Source organism: Onychostoma macrolepis, chromosome 17, assembly GCF_012432095.1.
Source record: "Onychostoma macrolepis isolate SWU-2019 chromosome 17, ASM1243209v1, whole genome shotgun sequence".
Lineage (NCBI taxonomy): Eukaryota > Metazoa > Chordata > Actinopteri > Cypriniformes > Cyprinidae > Onychostoma > Onychostoma macrolepis.
In genome coordinates, this window is record NC_081171.1 from 365179 (window position 1) to 389729 (window position 24551).

Below are 24551 nucleotides of genomic sequence, written 5' to 3' on the forward strand. Positions count from 1 at the left end.
ACGTAATCTGTGTAATCGGTGTTGTTAACGCTCAGGGAAAGCATGCGTATGCACTGTGATGCTCTCTAAAATAGCAGAAGACGGTAACTCGGGGGTCGGGGAGAAGAATTGTTGAATAAAGTCTTTTTTTTACTGAATAAGAAGCTGAAGCTGAAAGCTGAATAAATAATCTTTCCATTGATGTATGGTTGTTACAACTATTTGAAAATCTGGAATCTGAGGGTGCAAAAAAATCTAAATCGCCTTTAAAGTTGTCTAAATGAAGTTCTTAGCAATGCATATTACTAATCAAGTTTTTATAGGTATTAAATTTACAAAATATCTTCATGGAACATGATCTTTACTTAATATCCTAATGATTTTTGGCATAAAAGAAAAATGGATAATTTTGACCCATACAATGTATTGAAAGTGAAAGTGAAAGTGAAAGTGAAGTGACATGTGGCCAAGTATGGTTGCCCATACTCGGAATTTGTGCTCTGCATTTAACCCATCCAAAGTGCACACACACACACCCAGAGCAATTTGGCTATTGTTGGCTATTGTGAGGAAGAGGGCTCAGAAAATCACTCTGGATCCCTCACATCCCAGTCATCCCTTTTTTGAACTTTTGCCATCTGGCAGGCGCTACAGAGCCCCAAATACGAGGACAGCCAGGCACAAGAACAGCCCCCCCCCCCAATTCATTTATATTACCATAATTAAATATAAAGCATCACAAGGAACTAGATGATCCATAAACCCACATCAAACGACAAATAACTGACATTAACATCATGTGTGCTGTCAAAGTTCTTAGTAAATATTGATCCGTCACGCCCATAACGTAAGTTTTCACATATTAGTTTAAACTCGTTTTTATGACTATTTGTTCTTGTTTACACGATTAATATTCGCGTCTTTGAAATATCAGACCGCGAACACCGGAAGCGCGAATCTTTGAGAAACTTCCACACAGGATAAAAGTCTCGTTTCGAATCCGTGTCCGCAAGGAACTTTACATACAAACTAAGAGTCTCGATTGGATATTTCATGTTTATAAAAAACACATCCTATATTAAACAGCTTGTTTGTATTAAATGCAGTATTGATCAGATAAATCACAGCTGTAACTTGACTCTTGTCTGGATGTTACAGGGACAGATGAGACACATCTCAAAATTATATATAAAGTTAATTATTGGTCAGCATTTATCATTATTATTGTAAGTGTAGGGGTGGGCTAGCAATGCATTCTGGGGTAATCTTATTTTTTAAACACAGTCAGATTGGACATTAGTGATGCTGTTAGCACTTGGACCTGCAGTGTTAGCTGTGCTGAAGTCTCCCTTCCCTTACAAAAATAAGTGTACTTCATGTTCATCTTTATTAAGCACACTTCAGTACAGTTCAAGTATATTTTTAAGTATACTATATAAGTAGGCCGACAAAAGCCAACCACCTCCTCCAAGTGGCGTCGGCTGGAAACGAGGACCCTTGGGTACTCGGCTAACGGTGGCTCTGGTCCCAGCGACAGGTGATGCGACACATCGGCTGGGTATCCTTGGTCGCATCAATGGCAGCAGCAAACCAATTACTACCCGATCAAGCTGGGGCGTCCCCCCTAGGCGACGCGCGTCATCTTCGCCCGGATGGCGTGGGAAATGGATTAGGGCTACCTGTTCAAGGACGGGACAGGCCAAAGAAGATAGTCCACCGAATCCGACTAGCCACACTTAACATCGGCACCCTCACCGGCCGTAGCCGTGAACTGGCTGACACTCTCAAGACCAGGCGTATCGACATCGCGTGTATCCAGGAGACCAAATGGAAAGGGAGTAAAGCAAGAGATATTGGAGAAGGGTACAAGCTCATCTATCATGGTGTCAAGTCGAGTCAAAATGGAGTTGCCGTGGCCGTCTGTCAGCAACTACGAGACAGCGTTTCTGAAGTCGACAACATCTCTGATCGCCTAATCTCAATCAAGATTATTTCTGGCCCAACCATCCTCAGAGTCGTCTCATGCTACGCCCCTCAAGTAGGCTGCACTGACAAGGAGAAGGACGAGTTCTGGGAGAGCCTTGGCACGCACCTCCAGATGGTCGCCCCAGACGCAGCACGTCCTGGTCGGAGGAGACCTTAATGGCCACGTTGGTAAGGCGCAAAGGATACGAACAAGTTCATGGAGGCCAGGGACTAGGCATACGTAACGACGAGGGAAGCCGCATCCTGGATTGCGCTGAAGCCCATGATCTCGTCGTCGTCAACACCTTCTTCAGAAAGAGACCGAGCCACCTGGCCACCTACATTAGTGGCGGCCACACAACCCAGATCAACTACTGGATGATTCGACGGTGTGACCTGAAGCTGGCACTCGATGCCAAGGTGATTCCATCAGATACCATCGGCCCCCAACATCGGCCACTCGTCCTCGACCTCCAACTCAACCTCCATCGGCAAACCCGAATGAGAGTGACCGGCCCTGAGCACTTCAAGTGGTGGAGGCTACCCGAACACAAGCAACAACTTAAAGTGGCCCTTCAATCACTTAACATCAACCTCGACCAACCAGTCGACAGGCTCTGGAATGATATCACCTGCCACATACAGGCCGCTGCCTCTGATATTCTCGGCTCAACGAAGCCAGGGCGACAATACATGGATAAGCAGGTCTGGTGGTGGGGTGAGGAGGTCCAGATTGCAATCAAGGCCAAGAAGCAGGCGTACAAGCTATGGCATCGCACACGCCTGGATGCCCACCACCAAAACTATCGGACACACAAGTCGGCTGCGAAACGGGTAGTGGCCAAGGCGAAAGCTGAGTACTACCATGACTTGTACGAGCAATTAGGCACACCTGAAGGGGAGAAAATGATCTACCGCATCGCAAATTCGAGGCACAAATCGACCCAAGCCATTGGTCAAGTGAAACACATCAAGAGTGCTGAGGGGCTAGTATTGCGCGACCCTCCCGCCATACTTGCTCTTTGGATCGAGTATTTTACCATCATCTCAAATGAGGAATTCCCGCATCCACCGATTCATAGCCCCGACCCCATCCACGGACCCGTACCTCCAGTCACCACCGCCGAAGTCACAAAGGCTGTGAAGAGAATGAAGAATAGCAAAGCTACTGGGCCAGATGACATCCCAGTCGATGTCTGGAAGTTGATGGGGCATCGCGGAGCAGTGATCCTTGCTGCCCTGTTCAATAAGACCATCGCAGAGATCAGGGCACTGCAGGCCTGGACGACCAGCATCACGGTACCGATTTGGAAAGGCAAGGGAGACGTCTCTGAATGTAAAAACTATCGCCCAATCCGACTCCTGAGTCACACCATGAAGATCTTTGAACGCGTCCTGGACAGCCGCTTACGTGGCATTATCAACATCAGCCCCAATCAGTGCGGCTTTGTCAAGGGACACGGAACCACGGACGCTATCCACGCTGCTCGCCTGTTGATGGAAAAGCACCGGGAAAAGAATAAGTCCATCCACTTGGTCTTCCTGGACTTAGAGAAGGCCTTGATCGTGTACCCACAAACTCATCTGGGCCTCCCTCCGATTCCACTCTGTCCCCGAGGCCTATATTAACTGGGTCCAAATACTCTATCAAAACGTTACGAATGTTGTCCGTTGCCCTATTGGGATATCACCACCGTTCACCATCAGTGTCGGAGTACACCAAGGATCGGCCCTTTCACCATTGCTCTTCATCACCTGCATGGATGCGGTGACTGCAGACCTGCAGGCACCACATCCCTGGACACTACTTTATGCGGAAGATATACTCCTTGCTGACAGTGAGAGGCAAAACCTCCAAGACCACACACAACGGTGGAAAGACCGCCTGGACCAGAATGGCCTACGGCTTAACATCGGCAAGATGGAGTACATGGAAAGTCCCCCCCCCCCAGACCAGTGATACCATCAGTATCGACGGTATAGATCTGAAGAAGGTCACCCAATTCAGATACCTCGGCTCCACCCTTTCGGCTGATGGCGACAGCCTCCCAGATGTCAGGTCGCGAGTCAACGCTGCCTGGTTAAAATGGCGCCAAGTCACCGGCGTCCTCTGCGATAAAAGCATGCACAAACATCTTAAGGCAAAGATTTATAAGACAGTCGTCCGTCCAGTCGCCCTATATGGAGCGGAGTGTTGGCCTGCGACCAACAGGCATGAACAGGCCCTCCATGTAATGGAGATGCGGATGCTTAGGTGGACGTTAGGGCTGACCAGATGGGACCGAGTAATGAATGAAGACGTCAGAAACACCATGAGAGTAGCACCGATTATGGAGAAGATGAGGGAAGCGCGACTTCGATGGTATGGCCACGTAGTCAGGAGTGAGGAAGAGTCTATAGCGAAGAGGGCCCTGTGTCTCAACATCGAAGGAAAGCGACCCCGAGGAAGACCAAAGAAGCGATGGATGGATCGGATAAAGGAAGACATGAAACATGACAATGTCGCCCCCGAGGATGCCCTCGATCGGAAGAAATGGAGAGCAACCTGCCGAAAAGCGGACCCCGCATTACGAAGGGAGAAACGCTAGGAGAGAGAGAGACTATATAAGTATACTAATATCAATGTAATAGTAGTGTACTATTTTTACATAATTGTAAGTGTACTATTTCAGTACTACTTGGGACTAAATTGTCTCACTTTTTAGTGTATATAAAGCCCTATTCGGACGGGACTAGTTTTCTAAACTACGTTTGAGTTTCGATTCTTATCACCTGACGTCTGCGATTTTCATGTACCAATTCGGACGGGACTAACATCTCCGTGTTTATTACAGAGGTGGGAGGGTCTGTTTTGTACATCTGGGCGTTTCAGAGGTCACGCGCTCTGTATGCGTGCATTGCGTAGTCATTCGGATTGATTACCATTAGTATAACAGTTTTACTACAAATACCATGGTGAAGTATTTGGTTGCTTTAGTTTTACTTTAGTTATTTATTTGTAGTAAACCCGTGTTTAATTTTCATAAAGGTGCATATGTAATTAAAACATTATGTAATTGAGTGCAGAAATGAACGCGAGTAATTTTACCTGACGCAGATATTATGACAATAGCCAGTCTGAATGGTTTACGTGATCTGACTCTTGATTTTATTATTGTTTTTAATTTATTTACTTATTTTTTCCTTGCCGGGAGGCAAATATATCAAATATGAGCGCGGTAAGAGCGTCTACGGTAATTCACGTTGGCCAAAACACACAAGGAAACGCGTTGTGAAAAAAAATCTCACCGGCAATCACAGACATCGCATTCGGACGGGATTAGTTTTCTCAGAGGATCACTGAGTTTGCTGAAAAACGGTAGGTAATTTGCTCTGGAATTATTACAGAGGTTGTGTGAGAAAAACACAGACATGGCAGATTCGGACGGGATTAAAATCACCAAGTACGTCTGTGAAACACACATTTCTCTAACGACCCCCTGTAAAACTAGTCCCGTCCGAATAGGGCTTAAGTATACTTTTAAGCACACTTCATGTTTAACAGTAGTAACTTTGAGTACACGACTAGTTTATGAACACGTGAATATGCAATATATCAAAATAAAAAATAAAAAATCTAAAAAAAAATCTACCCTCAAGCCATCCTAGGTGTATATGACTTTCTTCTTTCAGACGAATAATACAATATATCCTGGCTCTTCCAAGCTTTATAATGGCAGTTTGTTTGTTTGTTTGTGTTTAACGCCATGCCAGCTTCAGTGGCTATTTTCATGGCGAGAATTATTTATTATTTTTTTGGTTAAATTATATCAAGCTTTTACAATCTATTTTCGCTAAAAACTGAAACTGTATTTGGCTGAACTCTGTTAAAAATGTCTTCAAAATAGTTTTATAATGGCAGTGAATGGTGGAATGAGATTTAGAACAAGTTTCAATTCAGTCGATCTTTTTTTTAACCTCGTCTTAACATGGATTTCTATGGAGACCGGCCGTAGCTAGCAGCGGTGGCACATAATATCCGCGTTCTGATTGGTCAGATCGCCTGTCAATCAAGCTCTCTGCGAATCAGAGGAAGGTGTACGCTGTGACTTGGTGGTGAGAGAGCCTGGTACTATCTGTAGTATATTGATTCTTTTTTTTTTATGTTGGTTTATGAATTTCTATTTGAGATTTGAATTCTGTTTTTGGTCCTCCTGTTATATGGTAATTCTTAACTTTGTTGCTTTTCCTTTGTTTTCTTTGTATGTTATCTTCTCTTTTAATCTTGTTCTTCTGTGAAGTACTGTGGTCAGTCTAGTGGCTGTTGTAAATGTGCTATATAAATAAAATTAACTTGGACTTGATTTGTTTATGTTCAAGAAGCAAATATATGTCACAATAGAGAAGACATAGCTGTAACTTCCAAACAAAGCTGAAAATGGAGACGTAGAGTCGGACACTTTCTGCTTCCTTTAATTTCATTCTATAAACTGAATTTATACTTTGAGCTGACCATAATTATTTCAATTAGTTTATCCAGTAATTATTTACTCATCCTCTCGATTCAGTTCAAATCATTCAAATTTTAGTTCAAAGTTCATTTCCACTCATTATCTGACAATTTATAAGTGGATTAAGAAAATAAAGAACACAAGTTTCTGCCTGATTTCCTTTATTTATAGTTTTTCAGTTTAAGTGCTGGAACATTTTGAGTATTCAGAGTTTTGTTTAAAACTTACGTTCCAAGCAAATCAATTTTAAATGAAGATACATGCAATATAATCACTGTTTTTAATATGACAGATCACACTGTTGTGGAAGGTGCTCTGCGGTTCAGATTCTAGATTACAGGTGGTGGGGGGGTGACGCGGCCCCAGAAGAGGATGCTCTTGGTGGAGTTGTGGCGGATGAAGAAAAGAAAGGGGGATTTTACTTTGAAAGACTCAGTGATTTTATTACTCTGAAGAGTCTTGACAACTCCTCCACCGCCTCCTTCTGCATCTGTGCCTTTCTCGTCCACCTCAACAACACACTTATGCACCACTTTGGACAGCTTCAGCGGCCCAGGTGCCATGCCAGATAAGTCACACTTATCACTAAAGAGGTCAGTTATTCCCAGAGCCGTCAGGGCTTTCTCCAGGTCATATTTCTCCTGAAGCTTAAAGCTGGGCATTTCAACATTCACCTCTGTGGGAATCATATTGTCCGGCTCAGTCCACTCCATAATCTTCTCATAAGTGATCGAGTCTACCAGCTTAGAGGAAGGAGAGAAAAATAAGAGACAGGCAGGGAGAGACTTTTAATTGTTTCCCATTTCATGTAATACCAAACCTACACAACAATCCAGATTTTCATGTAGACTTTATCCTAATAATGCAGTTCCAAGTGAAGTAAAAGCAGTAAGGGAGGTTCAGTGTCTGTTCATGTGACGGACTGTTTTACCTTTGGTAGGCCATCAATCGTTTTTGGGAGTATCGTGAGCATGCTCAGATGATTATTCTCATAAGGGATCTCCAGAATCTGAGCTTCAGTGGGAAGCTGATATTGTCTGTGTGGGATAGTACCCAGAGGAAGGGTATCCGTCTTAAACATCGCTGCTCCGTTGCCCTGACATTAAAACACAGACAGATTGGACATTACTGATGCTGTTAGCAACTGACCTATCGGTAAGCCCCTCCCCTCAAACGCAGATGAACCAAAGACAATTGAGTATCAGTTGCTCAGGGACTGGAATTCGGACATCTTTAGGTTTCAGCGCCATCGAGAAACATTGGAAGATCCCAAGCTCTCATCTGTTTGATGGTGTTTACACTACAACAATAGTAAAACGATGTGCCTGGGGTACTTGCAACACTGATTCCAGGTATCCTGAGAGGATGGGCAATGGAATTTATTTTATTACATTTCCTAAACCCAAACAAAACAGAGGTTTTCAACTCGTGAAACGATTCAACCTCAATCCCAATGAAGATGAAAACATTCATTTTCTGGTTGTCATACACTCATTAAGTTACAATTAATGTTAGAGAGTCCATGCTGACGTACAAACCTAAATAGCTAACCATTCTCACGCCATGTGTAGGTCAAAAACACATAAATGAAGGTCATTGTAAGACAGTTAGAAAGACAGTTCTGAGTGAACTAAGGTGTACCGATAGGTCAATTGCACCTGCAGTGTTAGCTGTGCTGCAGTCTTCCTTCCCTTACAAAAAATAAGTGTACTTCAACTTAATTTCATTAAGTCTACTCAAGGAAAGTTCAAGTATATGTTTAAGTTTACTATCCCCCGGTTTCACAGACATGGCTTAAGGCTAGTCCCAGACTAAATTGCATGTTTGAGCTGTCTCAACTGAAAATACTGAAAATAGTGTTACACATTCTTCATAAGTTGTGGTCCGCCGGAAGCTGGATGTTTTGCTTTATAAAGTTTTAAATACGGATATTTTTCTTACAAAAACCCACCAATTCGCTTCAGAAGGCCTTTAGTAAGCCCCCGGAGACGTGTGGAATAGTTTTATGACGGATGGATGGACTCTTTTGAGCTACAAAATCTCTAAGACCGGCGGAAAATGAAAAGTTGCGATTTTCTAGGCCGATTTGGCTAGGAACTATACTCTCATTCCGGCGTAATAATCAAGGAACTTTGCTGCCGTACCATGGCGCAGTGATATTACGTAGTGCCTGAAAGTAGTCCCCAGCTATATTATAACTAGGTACCTAGCTGGGGACTACTTTCAGGCGCTGCGTAATATCACTGCGCCTGCTGTGGCCATGGTACGGCAGAAAAGTTCCTTGATTATTACGCGATATAACTACAGAAGAGTCAAGTTTTAAATAGGACAAATATCGAAACTCTTTGGTCATTTTTGAACGCGATGCTACTGGTCTAATCGGATTCAATGATCTATGCTAAGCTATGCTAAAAGTGCTATCGCCAGACCCGGAGATCGGCTGAATGGATTCAAAAACGGTAAAACTCAAATTATTAACTCTGGGGGAGTTGGAGAATGAGCCTATTTCCAAAAAAAGTGGAGTGTTCCTTTAAATCTCTTTTTGGGCTAATTTGGTCTGTAAAAGAAATGTGCATAAAACGGAATGACAATAAATGGGATGAAATGAAAGGGGTGTTGTGTGGCACAATAACAAGCTGAGAACTGCACATAGATGTACATCATCCAGCTTTAGCACTTTACCATTTTTAGCAGACAAAGCTGAATTGTCTTGACAAAGTTACCTTTTTGAATGCATTGAGCCAATTCCTTCTGAAGTGCATTGAGCTGATAAGAGCAAGACTCGTGTCCTTAGACACATCTCCTTGATCCAACAACTCCATAATTTTATCTAAAAACATCAATCATAAGAGTGAGAAATTATGAGAAAGTGACTTTTATCCACCTTTTTCCTAAACGCAGAAGTCGTGCCTGACTTGTAAATGAAGGATGCTTTACATTTCCGGTCTCTGGTGATTCTAGTGAAATTAGCGTATTTTCTGAGCTGATAATCTAACGTTAAACCTATTAAAATGGTTTAAAAATGCACATGGCTCCATAGCACCATCACTCTACAGTGTCGCAATGACCGTATTTTGTCAGTTCCTCACCTGTCAGAGTGTGTAGATGACACGAAGCTACCGAAGTCAGCTATGCTGAAAAAAGATGGGCGCTCTTGGGTTGCTATGGAGACCAGAACAGAAAAGCACCTAATCAGAAGTTAGAATTTGTAGTGGCGGAGCTCATCATTTACTCAGGAAAAAGGTGGATAGACTATAGTCTAATAGTTGAACACAAATAAACAAAATTAGGCCTTTAATTGAATTACTATCAGTCTCAGACGCCACCCAGCTGTTGATTTTTTCTCTGGCAGCTTCAGGATTATTCTTGAAGTCAACACTCCTCAAGCTGGCAAAACACCACTCCTCACAGTGGTCTAGGTAATCCTAACATCGTCAGTAGAAAGAGAGGGAACATGGATTACAATAACATCTGTGTTCTGACCCAGACATCTCATTGAATGATGCATTACTGTCATTTTCAGGAAGTAAATTAACCATTTGCTGTGCTTTCTCAACCAACTCACGTCATAAAAATTGACTGTCTTGTCTCCAAACAAGCGATTAACCAGCTGCAGGCTTCGCTTCATTTTGTGGTTGGGCTCCAGATTCTTGTACTCCCCTTCTTTGTAGATCTCCTCAAACAGATAGTGGTACATGATTCTCATTTTGCCAAAGCGGAGACCCTTAAGAGAAACACAACAGAATATTGTTTAATACTGAGTGAAATGTATTCAGAGAATTTGAGACTGTGGAGTGGGGAGTGTTTTGGAGAAAGCATAGTAAAAATTAATGTATATTTCGCAATGTAGAATCACAGCAATCAGTTCCCTAAAGGGGACCTATTATGCAAAATTCACGTTTACATGATCTTTGATGACTGGCAATGCGAGACTTAGTAGAGATCACTGTTGCCAGATCTTGCGATAAACATTTCCACCATTTTCATTTTTTTTTACAGGAGAGAGAACGTTTATCTGGGAACACACTACACAACTGTAAGAGCAATTATGAATGAAATTTGATACTCGGGGCGGAAAATAGGGTTCTCAGGGGCCCCTAGGCAGCTCTTTGTGTAAGGCCCCCCATAATCCTTATGCTTTACAGGAAAAATGTATTTGGAAAAATTTTGTTCATTTTAAATTTAAATGCATAAATCTGCTGCATTTTGAGAGCAGAACCAAGCGACTAGATCAATGAAGAAATATGTCCTCTTTTTAAAGAGGTCATATGATGATTTTAAAGATCATTATTTTGTGTATTTGGTGTAACAGAATATGTTGACATGCTTTAATGTTCAAAAAACACATTATTTTTCAAATACTGTACATTATTGTAGGTCCTCTATGCCCCGCCTCTCTCAAATGCGTTGTTTTCTACAGAGCCCCTCCTTCCGACAAGCACAGTCTGCTCTGATTGGCCAGCTGACACAGTGCATTGTGATTGGCCGAACACCACGCTTTGAAAATGTAACGCCCCTTTCTATAATCGCGAGCTTCAGCTTTCAAAGTAAATGTAAAGACAGCTAATAATGTCCTTAGTTTTACCATCAGTTCAAGCCCGAGAGGGAACAGAGTCGCGTGACAAGATGATGTAGATCATATGTATTTGCACACAAGTCGCGGTTAAGACAGCTGACTCCACTGTGATGTGACCCTGTCTCTCTCTCTCTCTCTCTCTCTCACACACACACACACACACACACACACGATGCACAAAACTCCGCATTTGAACAGTCAATAGCAAATACTTAAACTAATAACAAAAAATACAGTCGCTGATTCAGAAGCGCCAGATTGTCATAGCAAAGTCAGAATTACCTCCTCTCCCAGGTTCACGAAACGGTCGTCCATAAAATGTGTTCTGATAACATCTGGGTTGTGCTGTTCTGTTGTAAGTAGTCTTAATGATTCCTAAATGCATCTACTTCCGGAAGGCCAAATAAAGTGCTTTTGCTTTCACATAGAAGCACACAGCGTCTCCCTGACATGGCTGCACCAACACTACTGCGGTTACTGAAACCACGCCTTGTTTCTTTGCGTGAACTTTTGGGCGGCATTACGCAAATATTTCCACATCGTGACGTAGACATGTGGGGGCGTGTTTGAATGAGCCGTATTAGGGAGGCGTGGACGAGTCTTATCTTTTATCTCCTTGGTTTTGAGACTTTAGTCTTTGCAACTTCAGGGATCTCATCTATGTACAAACAGCTTGTAACACTCCAAAGAGAAAGGAAAACTTGAAATTGCATCATATGACCCCTTCATCATATCGTTGCCCTGTACCTGTACTTGTGTAATGACAATAAAGTTGAATCTAATCTAATCTAATCTAATCTTTAAACAATTTCATGTTCTAGTAGTAATTTATGTATTGGGTGCATAGATGTGAATGTGATGGTATAGGGCATAATTTTCACTATATAAATTCTTATAAAAGCTACAAATGCTATTCTGTCAAAAGAAGAAGTGATTTTCTCCTTGTCTTTTGTTGTTTGATGATCATTTACGCCACAGACTGTATTGACTAGGTGTGTGACGAGACACGTAGCTCACGAGACGAGACGAGATCACGAGACTCGGTTCACAAAAATGAGACGAGGCGAGATTTTTACACATTATTTTTAAAAAATTCTTAATGACCAAATACATGACTGGAAAAATACTCTGCAGGTGCATTTTGAAATGTTTTAACTAATCATCTTGAAACAGTTATGCTTTCTGAATTTGAATTATCATATGCAGTAAAAGACAACAACACTCAAGCACTGTAAAAAAAAAAATTAGCCACAAACTCAACTGACTGTATGATTTCATATGAGTCTCTTCAGACCTTGAACTGTATGTGAATAATGAGCTTCTAGAATGTTTGACCTCCTAACTGAATTCCTTTTCACAAATTGAACATAGAAATAAAAACGGTATAAAAAAATAAACAACACAGTTCTATCTTATTCTTATTAAGTGCAAACAATAAGTGCAGCCATAATCAAAGTAGGCTACTCTCTCAATTTTCAAAGTGCAAATATTCAAAAGTGCTTTTCAAGCATGATACAGAGTTATAGACTACAGACTACTGTAGACTACATACTAATAACACTCTGGAATAAATATTGTATGTAGCCTAATTTGCTCACATCAGGGAGTCACTCTCAAAATCGCTTTTGAATGCACGTACTAGTTTATTTTTTTTGGTTTCGATTTAACGATAGCGCAAATTCTATAAATAGGGAGCAGCAGTGCTAAGAGCGCATTCTACAATACAAGACAATCATTTTGTCAGACGCTCTGCAACGAATCCTCCGCCTTCTCCGTCCGCAAACATATGTGTGTGAAGTGCGCACGCCAAAGCGGGAGTGGCGAGTCTGAATGCTGAAGTAAATTTAAAATAATAAAAATGTCTGGCCAATCCGGGGCCCCTGCACACGTGTGGCCCCTAGGCAAACCTGTGCATTAATCCGCACCTGTTGATACTGCCCAACCACGCCGAGTCAGAGCAGCTGCGTTCAGTTGGTGTTTAAAGTCTGTGTGTGAGTAATTCAATGTGCTTCAGTCGAAGGAAACAGTCTTTCAGTGTGTTGTGTTCAGTCTTGTGTGTTTCATCTAGTTTTTAAGTGTGTCCCTCTCGGAGAGCAACGGGCAAACAGCAAACGTTAAAGGACATTCCCACTTTGGTCTGGTAAGTATCTGTGTTTTCGTTTTGATGTGTTCATTATTTATCTTCATTATTTGTTATTATGTGCAGGAACCTGACATTTTAGCAGTAACAGTGTAGAGTAAGCCATGCTACAGTGTTTCCCTGTGCCCTTCAACTCTAATTATCTGAATTTCAGGGGCATAAACGTGTGACTTATTATAATTAGCCACAGATGTCTTTTACTCTTTAGATCATTATGATATGAAAATATGAATTTTTTGTTTTGTTTTGTTATCAACATTTTTTATTTTTCATACATAACATCCAAAAAAAAAAAAAATAAAATAATAAAAAACAAACAAACAAAAAAAACAACAACAGACACATACTCAATATCTCAAAGTCCAGTCAAAGGGACGGAGAGAGGGAAGGACAAGAAAAACATAAAAGTCACTCCTTTATACAGTCACGTATATCAAAGAGAAAGCACTGCCAAGAAAATATGAATTTTTAAAGAGTTTTATAATGTTAGTGATGGAAAACTTAGATCAATAGGCATCAACTGAGGAATATAATACTACCTGCCAAGTACTGACACTGGCATGTGTTATTCAGGCGTCAAAGTTCAAAGTTCAAAAACCTCAAAGACAGTGCCAGAAGGATGCTGGCTAGATAAAGCCTACAAAATGTGCAACATTAATCAAACATTGTGGCGTCAATCCTCAAGTCTTTCATGTGGTTTAAAAAAAGAATTCCTTTACTGGTCAATTTGAAATGTCAGTCTTTGTCCACCATTGTTAACCACCTTAATTTGTAATATATTTTAGGGTTAAAAAAATTCACTCATGTCCAAATTCAACATGGAGGGGAGTGGTTCGCTGCTGAATGGTGATACACAATATATTGTATATCAACTGCTTTTTTAATACTGATGAATAATTATTTTTATGTGACATCAGGCTATTTTGATATGATGCAGATTTCTTCTTATTTGGCAGATGCAGTGATGACCAACTTCCTGGCAGTCACAGAGTTGGACATAAGGAATGCAATTGGGGAATAAAACCAACAATTAATCATTAATCTTAAAGTTCACTGTTGGTAGTTTGTTTGTTGAAATTAGTAAACCAACAAAAGCTCTTTTTTTTAATTTTACATTGTCATTTATCCATAACGTTTTAATGTTAAGTGTGATAACATGCTCTTGATTTGTATTAGATTTATACTATTTTTAAATATCTTTATTTAAAAAATGTTTTTGCCATTCTTTATATTTTTAATATCTTCAGTTGTTACAGTTGTTATTTTCCATATTTTTTTATCAGTTTACAGAAAACATCTTCTGATGCACGACCTTGGACACATCATCGGTGTTGTTTCCAGGAGTCACTGAGTGTTTCGGGTCTTACAACAGACACCCTCGTCCTGGCGACCCGACCAAGGCTGATGAGACCCCGACCTGTGTCCAAGTGGCATTCTACTGCCCCCACTGCTCTCCCCTCTTCAGCCAGAGCCATCTGGAAGCTCTTTCTGCTGCCTCCACGTTGTTGCCTATTGCTCTTCTTCGATTAGCACCTGTTCTGCCTAGTGTGCCATAGGCCATGCTCAGGGAGTGACTGGCAAATCCCCTGCTACCCACCTCTACTGGCATACACCCGGTCCTCCATCCATTCCTCCGACAGTCATCGGTAACACTTTATTTTAAGGTTTCTTAACTAGTTGCTTATTAACATGCATATTACTAGAATATTAGCCATTTATTAGTATTAATTAAGCACATATCAGTGCCTTATTCTACATGACCTTATTCTACCCAATACCTAAACTTAACAACTACTTTACTAACTATTAATAAGTAGCAAATTAGGAATTTATTGAGGGAAAAGTCGTAGTTAATACTGAATAAGTGTTCCCTATTCTAATAATAGTTCCATTAATTCCGTTATATTTGTATCATTTTGTATTGTTGTTAAAAATAATATTTTTCTTAATAAAACCTTAATATTTATTTTGTTTGATTGGATTGTTATTTATGAGAACCTGTTTGAGTAAAAATTATTTTGCTGTCTATTAGCTGTATATTTGATGACTCTATTCTTGAGCTATGGTTAGACGTGTATTAGATTTTCACTGACAGCCCAAATTTTGCCTTGTTTTAGCCTAGACGTCAGGGCTGTGTTTGGACGGCTATAGGACGCCTTTTAGATATAAATTTGCTTGCTGGGCATTTATCATATAATGGTAAAAACAACTGCCCTTGAGATTTTAGATGCAAAGACGTTGAGTGTGAATGGCCATGATTTACATAGAAAATAAAAAAAACGCGCAGTGAAATGCAAAAACGTGTTCTGTGGAAACAGCCCCATGATGGCTGTCCTATTTATTTATTTTTTGCCTGTATCAAGTATCTTGTAAAAAGGGGCATAATAGATCCATTTTAAACATTCATAAAGAAGAGAGAGAGTTTATAGAGTGATTTGGAGGTTTAAGCGCACCTTAAGCATCTGATCAGCAGTGTTGTTCTTGGCACCCAGGACGATCGGGCCCAATGCAGAGGAGATGCTCAGGGGTGAGAATAACACATTGCCTGTCGTGGCCTTACAGAGCACTTTTAACAGGCCAATGGAGAATTTTGAGTTTGCCAAAATCACTGGTTCCATCATTTACAGCCTAGAATGAAGGAAATTCAATTTAAACATCATGTTAGACCAGCACAGAAAACAGTAAAAAAGTAAATATAAGAATGACCATATCTGACCCTGCAGCACAGAAGCAGTCATAAGCAGCACAGCTATATTTGTAGCAATAGCCAACAATACATTGTATGGCTCAAAATTATACATTTTTCTTTTATGCCAAAAATCATTAGGATATTAAGATCATGTTCCATGAAGATATTTTGTAAACTTCCTACCGTAAATATATCAAAACTTCATTTTTGATTAGTAATATGCATTGCTACGAACTTCATTTGAACAACTTTAAAGGTGATTTTAGGGGATTTGAAAATACAATTTTCAATTGCTTTTGAAAATAGTCCGGAAAATCATTCCATAGTCCACCACTGATTATTTTGAAAATGAAAGTAACAATATCTATTGTCAGAATATTAACAAATTGTTGCTAACTATATCAGACGCTGCATCTGAAGGACTTGGACTGGCCAAAGAGCACTGTTCAGCTGTGACAGCTGCCGCTGAACAATGCCCTATATATATATATATATATATATATATATATATATATATATATTTTTTTTTACAGTTTTATTTTTTGCTTGCCTAAAAAGTCCAGGTTGCAAACCTGTCTATATATGATCACCATGGTCAAGACAATAAACTATATAAAATCGCACCTTTGTAAGATATCCGTCAGCATTTGAACTAGTGGGTGTGTGTGGGTTAGGTTTTGTAGTTTTTCATTACATTATTCAAGTAAGCTCCAAGCCAATATCTGCATAGGCAATAAAGGACTCAGCAAACCAGTGTAACTTACCTGGCCTCGGTCTTGGCTAATCACGTTTTATGACATAAAACATAAAACAAAAATGAGCAATTCTGGCTCCACTTATCCTGTCAGGATGGCAGCTCTCCTCTCACACTGTTGCTATGCGACAGGAGCGGTAATCGGGAACTCCTGGTGGTGCAATTAAGAAATCCTGCAAAGGCGGAGCGTCTCATGCACTTCAGAGGCATGGCCTTCCAAGTCAGTGGATTTTGAAGTGTGTCCACTTAACTTTGGGACACAGCTTTCATATATTAGGTATCCCCGAGAATGTTGAAACGTCCAAACCCTCTCAGTTCATGGCATCATTGTTCGCAGAACTTTTAGGGGATAAACTACCTCAGACGCCCGAGATTGAGCGCGCACATCGGTCCCTCGCACCTAAACCACGATCCGGTGTACCACCGAGACCCATGATTGTACTCTTTCTTCGTTTCCAAACCAGGGAAGACATTTTACGGTTGTCACGCAAGCATGGAGAGTTGAGCTACAAGGAATCCAAGATTTTGATCTTTCCTGATTTTACCGTGGAACTCAAGAAACGATGGGATCAGTTTAAGTCAGTCAAGGTGGAATTACATGGAGCCGGTGTCAAATTCAGAATGCTGTGTCCCTGCAGACTTCTCTTTTCATTCAAAGGTGAATCGCACTGCTTTGACAGGCCCAATGCTGTGTCTACCTTCCTTGCCACCGTGGTTAAACCCAAACAGTCAAGCGAAGTAGCCACTGTGGAAATAACATGAGTATTTTTGGACAATGTTCCACTCGGGGCAGTAGCCCTACGCGAGCCGGTCTGCGCCATGATTGGTCGTAGCATGGAAGTACCGCATTGTATCAGACTCTATGAACATTTTGCATTATAAACATGTACAGACCATGCAACTTTTATTATTATTTTAATATGTGGTCTGTGACCCTTTTGTTCCCTTTTTCCTTATATATTTATAATCCATTGCGGAGCTCTCTCTGAAAGTTCAGCGGAGAGAAGGTTTGTTTGCTGTGTTGTGGGAAACGTTCGTACTACTTTTGTACGTTTGTTTGTTTGTTTGTTTTTTTGTTTTTTTTCACTCTATGCTACGTCCGAACTGATTGCACTATGTATAATCATTTTCTATTCTTAAATGTTTAAAAAAAAAAATTTAAATCAATTTTTAAATCACTTTGTTTTTATTGTTGTGATTTTTTTATTTTTTTTTATTTTTTTTAATTATTATTTTTAATGACTTTCACTTCCTTTTATGTAAAGCACTTTGAATTACCACTGTGTATGAAATGTGCTATATAAATAAACTTGCCTTGCCTTGCCTCTATCTCCGATATGTCAAGACAGAAGAAAGCCACATTCATGTTTTCATTATTTATATACTTTTTGTTAACCAATGACCACTAGCTTAAGCCAGGCTCAGTCTGGGGGTTATGTGTAAACTTTACCAGTTGGAATGTCAAAGGTTTAAACAATGTAATTAAACTCAACAAGGTCTTGTCGTGTTTAGAACATTTAAATACGCATATTGGTTTTTTGCAAGAGACCCACTTAAAAAACCCAGATCACGCCAGACTTTGTAAGAAATGGATTGGACAAGTATTTCATTCTAAATTTCTCAGTAAATCTAGAGGGGTGGCAATTATTATCAACAAATGTATACCATTTTCTCCTTCACAAACCTTAGTTGATTCTGGTGGTAGATACTGTATGTTTTCATTTCAGGCCTTCTTTATGGTTTAACAGTGACTCTTGCTAATACAGGTGCATCTCAATAAATTAGAATGTCGTGGAAAAGTTCATTTATTTCAGTAATTCAACTCAAATTGTGAAACTCGTGTATTAAATAAATTCAATGCACACAGACTGAAGTAGTTTAAGTCTTTGGTTCTTTTAATTGTGATGCTTCTGGCTCACATTTAACAATAACCCACCAATTCACTCTCAACTAATTAGAATACTTCATAAGACCAATAAAATTGTTGGCCTTCTGGAAAGTATGTTCATTTACTGTATACAGTGGTGTGAAAAAGTGTTTGACCCCTTCCTGATTTTTACATATTTTGCATATTTGTCACACTTAAAAGATTCAGATCATCAAACTAATTTTAATATTACACAAAGATAATGCAAGTAAATACAAAATGCAGTTTTTAAATGATGATATCATTTATTAAGGGAAAAAAGCTGTCCAAACCTACCTGGCCCTACGTGAAATTAATTGCCCCCTCCTATTAAATCATGAAAGAACTGTGATTAACCACATTATTTTAGAAAGCTGAGTTAAATTTCACGAGCCAAACCCAGGCCTGATTACTGCCAGACCTGTTGAATCAAGAAATCACTTAAATAGAACCTGTCTGACAAAGTGAAGCATGTTTAAAGAGCAACACATCATTCCGCGATCTTAAGAAATTCATAAACAGATGAGAAACAAAATAGTTGACATGTATCAGTCTGGAAAGGGTTATAAAGCCATTTCTAAGGCTTTGGGACTCCAGCAAACCACGGTCAGAGCCATTATCCACAAATGGAGAAAACTTGGAACAGTGGTGAACCTTCCCAGGAGTGACCGGCCTACCAAAATTACTCCAAGAGCACAAAGACGACTCATCCAGGAGGTCATAAAAGAACCCAGAACAACATCTAAAGGTCAGTGTTCATGATTCAACAATAAGAAAGAGACTGGGCAAAAACAGCATCCATGGGAGAGTGAAACCAACACAGCATTTCATAAAAAGAACATCATACGAACAGTCAAACATGGTGGTGGTAGTGTGATGGTAAAAGTAATAAAAACAACAGGAAGGGTGCCAACACTTTTTCACACCACTGTATGTACTCAATACTTGGTAGGGGCTCCTTTTGCTTTAATTACTGCCTCAATTCGGCGTGGCATGGAGGTGGTCATTGTGGCACTGCTGAGGTGGTATGGAAGCCCAGGTTTCTTTGACAGCGGCCTTCAGCTCATCTGCATTTTTTGGTCTCTTGTTTCTCATTTTCCTCTTGACAATACCTCATAGATTCTCTCTGGGCTTCAGGTCTGGTGAGTTTGCTGGCCAGTCAAGCACACCAACACCATGGTCATTTAACCAACTTTTGGTGCTTTTGGCAGTGTGGGCAGGTGCCAAATCCTGCTGGAAAATGAAATCAGCATCTTTAAAAAGCTGGTCAGCAGAAGGAAGCATGAAGTGCTCCAAAATGTCTTGGTAAACGGGTGCAGTGACTTTGGTTTTCAAAAAACACAATGGACCGACACCAGCAGATGACATTGCGCCCCAAATCATCACAGACTGTGGAAACTTAACACTGGACTTCAAGCAACTTGGGCTATGAGCTTCTCCACCCTTCCTCCAGACTCTAGGACCTTGCTTTCCAAATGAAATACAGAACTTGCTCTCATCTGAAAAGAGGACTTTGGACCACTGGGCAACAGTCCAGTTCTTCTTCTCCTTAGCCCAGGTAAGACGCCTCTGACGCTGTCTGTGGTTCAGGAGTGGCTTAACAAGAGGAATACGACAACTGTAGCCAAATTCCTCGACACGTCTGTGTGTGGAGGCTCTTGATGCCTTGACCCCAGCCTCAGTCCATTCCTTGTGAAGTTCACCCAAATTCTTGAATGGATTTTGCTTGACGATCCTCATAAGGCTGCGGTTCTCTCGGTTGGTTGTGCATCTTTTTCTTCCACACTTTTTCCTTCCACTCAACTTTCTGTTAACATGCTTGGATACAGCACTCTGTGAACAGCCAGCTTCTTTGGCAATGAATGTTTGTGGCTTACCCTCCTTGTGAAGGGTGTCAATGATTGTCTTCTGGACAACTGTCAGATCAGCAGTCTTCCCCATGATTGTGTAGCCTAGTGAACCAAACTGAGAGACCGTTTTGAAGACTCAGGAAAACTTTGCAGGTGTTTTGAGTTGATTAGCTGATTGGCATGTCACCATATTCAAATTTGTTGAGAGTGAATTGGTGGGTTTTTGTTAAATGTGAGCCAAAATCATCACAATTAAAAGAACCAAAGACTTAAACTACTTCAGTCTGTGTGCATTGAATTCATTTAATACGCGAGTTTCACAATTTGAGTTGAATTACTAAAATAAATGAACTTTTCCACTACATTCTAATTTATTGAGATGCACCTGTATTAGCCAGCTAACATTCATGGCCGCGGGAACTAGGGGTGCTGAGGGTGCTGCAGCACCCCCCACTGCAGGGCCGGGTCTGAAATTTTCCTTGTGACCCTCGGTCATCCCCAAGATACTTAATTTTTGTGATAGTTTTGTGATTAATTATTTATTAAACTGAACTAAAACATAGGTATAGCCTAGTGCGGTTGTATTTTTCTTGCGCGCCTCGTGGCATGCGTCCCTACATCTCCCCCTCACACTGACAGAATTTCATGTGAAATGTTCACGCAATATTACTGTAATTTTACATTCCGACTTGTAAAAACCATTCACGTCCTCATCCTTTTTATAATCCATTTTCCGAAGCTTCTCCACTTCTCTAGACGGCCACCGTCAATCATGTAATAATAATCTATTAACTACGCACATCATAACGTTTTCGGCAAGTAGGCTATCCATATTATGACAAAATATTGTAATAAGACTGAATTTGTATTTAACCTGATCACGTTTAATAAAAAGACATTTTAAGTTTAATTAACGCCGCATGACGATTATACAGTGAGCAAAGAACATTTACATTATCAAAGAGTATAACTGAATTCAGTCTAGCATGAGTGTAAGCACTCTAAAAAAGCTATAAGCTATAATCGTTGATGTTGTCTGCAGTGTTTATGATGAATTAATCTCTTACATGGCATGATGAGAGAATTCGAGAGTGCACTGACCAAAACTTTTGTGCACCAGCCATGTTAATATTTAGTAAAATCCCCTTAAATAATAAAAATATTAAAGAAAAAAATTCTTGACAATCACTAAAGCACATATATATATTGGTTAACTCTGTCTTTATTAATTTGTATGTTAATCTATAAGAGTTTGGGCTGTTTAATATTAGGATTTTGTCAAAAATCCCCCACCATAGCCCCGCCCTGCAACATCAAGCCCCGCCCCCAGCACCCCCCAGATAAAATATGTTCCCGCGGCTATGCTAACATTTGATTTACAGTTACTGCTATCATAAAAATACATAGAATTTTAATCCTACATAAGTGTGTCACATTTAATGTCCAACAACAAATATTTTAGCAGAATGTATATTTTATTCACACCAGTGGTGGTCGTATCGGTAACACTTTACAATAAGGTTCATTAGTTAAACATTAGTTAATGTATTAACTAACATGAACTAACCATGAGCATTACATTTGTTACTGTATTTACTAATCTTCGCTAACGTTAGTTAATAAAAATACAGATGTTCACTGTTAGTTCATGTTAGTTCACAGTGCATTACCTAATGTTAACAAGATTTTAATAATGTATTATTAAATGTTGAAATTAACATTAACAAAGATTAATAAACACTGTATAAGTGCAGTTCATTATTAGTTCATGTTAACTAATGTAGTTAACTAATGAACCTTATTGTAAAGTGTTACCGTCGTATCTGCAAGTCATCTGTGTCACGTCACCTGTAGCGTTTTTTTCACCTGTTGGCAAAGGAATGGACCCGCCCTACTCTGCCTCTGATTGGCTTACTTTAATGTCCTGTGTTGCTGTGTGCAATGATTTCTGACTGAAAACTACATCACGATGACCTTCAGCCAATGAGAGACAAAGATACAGGGCAGAGGGAAGTTCAGTGAGGAGTTATCATATCAGTATTTTAATATGTACAATTATATCATACAGAAACAAGCACAAACGCTTGACCAGCCGCAACATCATAACAGTTACTGCAAATTATTATTTACCACTCTTTGCAGAACACAATCCCTGTTCCCTGCATCTCCCTCCTACATAATCTGTCTTTGTTTTTGTAGCTGAAATCAGCACACAGACCATTTGCGGGCTATATTGTTTTAATACTTCCAGTCTCGCTCCAGAACAACGGTCTGACGCACGTGGGTTCTCGCGTTATTTCCTTATCACTTCTCGCATGTGTTTTGTTGTGAAACGTAGTTTGCGGATCAGACAGAGTTGTCAGCGATTCTTCCTATTGTGAAATCGTGCAATGTGAACACAGCAGCGACTGAATGCTTCCCCAGATAGTCACGCAGTGTGAAAACAACAGCGATCCGACGAGTTTGAAAATCGTGCAGTGTGAACTCAGCATAAGGGAATGAGGGTTACGTAACCGAGACGTTTTACATCCATACTTTGCCTTCAACTGCTTGATCTGTAAAGTGTGTAACTGTTTTTAAGAACGTACGAGAATCTCACTGGATTATTATATTGCTACAAAATAATTGAGGTGAACCCGAAATGAATATTTCCTACTGACACAGTAAAGCAGAATATATGAAACTACTGTCTTAATTCAAATGTTTTTGTGAAACATTTTGCACCGTACATGTACTGTATATCAAACGGTAGGCTATTACAATACTGTTTAGTTAAATATAAATTCTGAAATATTTACTGATAAAGAAAGCGATGATTTGATGTCTTCTTGATATGAGGTGCGTCTTCACAACTGCTCAGCTGACACAAGTGTCTCTCGTTCTCTCATTGCTTCCAGTAATAGATATAGACACACACACACACACACACACACACACACACACACACACAATAAGGCCAAGCAACTAATTCTGAAATTAAAATTCTCAGTAAATTCTTACCCAACCCCTCCCAGGTTATCCACATCGCCCGGGGATATAACAGCCTGCCATTCTTTGAGGAAGTTGATCAGGCTCACGCTTCCCACGGCACGCCGGCGGCTGAAATCGTGGGTTTCGCAAATGGTCAAAAACATTTTGTTGGTCAACTCATTGTGCTCTTGAGAAACATTCCTGATTATGATCAATATTGACTAATTATTAACTTTTGATAATCAGAAATGTTTCTTGAGCATCAAATCAGCATTTCAGAATAATTTTTGAAAGATCATGTGACACAGGAATAACATAAAAATATATTCAAATAGAAAACAGGTATTTTAAATCGTTTCAAAATATTGTTGCAACTCTCTAACAAACACCTTAAAATGCGGCTTATTATTGGAGAATTTACACTTGTGGATATAGTATTTGGCTAGAAGTAATAGATTTACAAGATAAAACTCTTTCTCAGTATTTTTATCTGTATCCACAAAACCAAACAAAACATCTTTCCAAAACAAAGAAAATTGAGAGTACACAATAACAATTACAAACTTGCAAAAACTATTCCAAAATAAATATACAATCGTTTAATCTTGTATATTACAAAAGTTGCATATTATGTCAATATCAGCTCTGAATTTTTTTAGGTAACTATTCACTGAGTAGAATCTGTGGATTAATTTGAAAGATTCTTCTCTGACTTTGTTCACAATAATATATTTACAGTGCCGCCCACTAATATCGGCACCCTTGATAAATATGAGCAAAGGTGGGTGTGAAAATAAATATGCATTGTTTATCCTTTTGATCTTTCATTCAAAAAAATGACAAAATTCTAACCTTTCACTGAAATAAAACAATGAAAAGTGGGGGAAACTCACATTATGAAAAAAATGTTTTTCTCTAGTTCACATTAGCCACAGTTATTGGCACCCAATTATTGCAATGTCCTTTTCCCGAGATAACAGCTCTGAATGTTCTCTGAATGTTCTCCTATAATGCCTGAAGAGTTTGGAGAACACCGGATAAGAGATCAGAGACCATTCCCAGACAGCAGTTGACTCTGTGCCGGATCCGTTTTCAAACCGGCAAATCCGTATTACAGTCACATCCGTTTCAGTGCTGTAACACGGATCCAGCCCGGGCCCGGTTTCAGTGGCGGGAACTACTGTCCAGAGCAGATCCGGGCCGCGTCCGAAACCAGCGCCTGTTCAGAACAG

The 24551-nt window shown here is 40.0% G+C and overlaps 1 protein-coding gene across 4 annotated transcripts in view; it reads right to left on the bottom strand.

The window, feature by feature from the left end:
- Positions 1 to 6589: 6589 nt before the first annotated feature.
- The window catches only part of LOC131523545 (serpin B4-like), a 35250-nt gene continuing 17288 nt past the window's right edge, over positions 6590 to 24551 (bottom strand). Inside the window, exons 2-10 of one of the 4 annotated variants that reach the window (XM_058750009.1) lie at positions 24213 to 24538; positions 23350 to 23448; positions 23148 to 23239; positions 15604 to 15778; positions 10000 to 10158; positions 9742 to 9859; positions 9158 to 9264; positions 7366 to 7530; positions 6590 to 7177 (exon numbers count right to left, since the gene is read on the bottom strand). In XM_058750009.1, coding sequence (XP_058605992.1) covers positions 6764 to 7177; positions 7366 to 7530; positions 9158 to 9264; positions 9742 to 9859; positions 10000 to 10158; positions 15604 to 15771 — 1131 coding nt within the window. In that variant the 5' untranslated portion in view covers positions 15772 to 15778; positions 23148 to 23239; positions 23350 to 23448; positions 24213 to 24538 and the 3' untranslated portion in view covers positions 6590 to 6763. Of the gene's footprint in view, positions 7178 to 7365; positions 7531 to 9157; positions 9265 to 9741; positions 9860 to 9999; positions 10159 to 15603; positions 15779 to 16603; positions 16645 to 23147; positions 23240 to 23349; positions 23449 to 24212; positions 24539 to 24551 lie in introns of those variants that run through there. The other 3 variants (XM_058750013.1, XM_058750010.1, XM_058750014.1) reach the window with 3 other exon arrangements.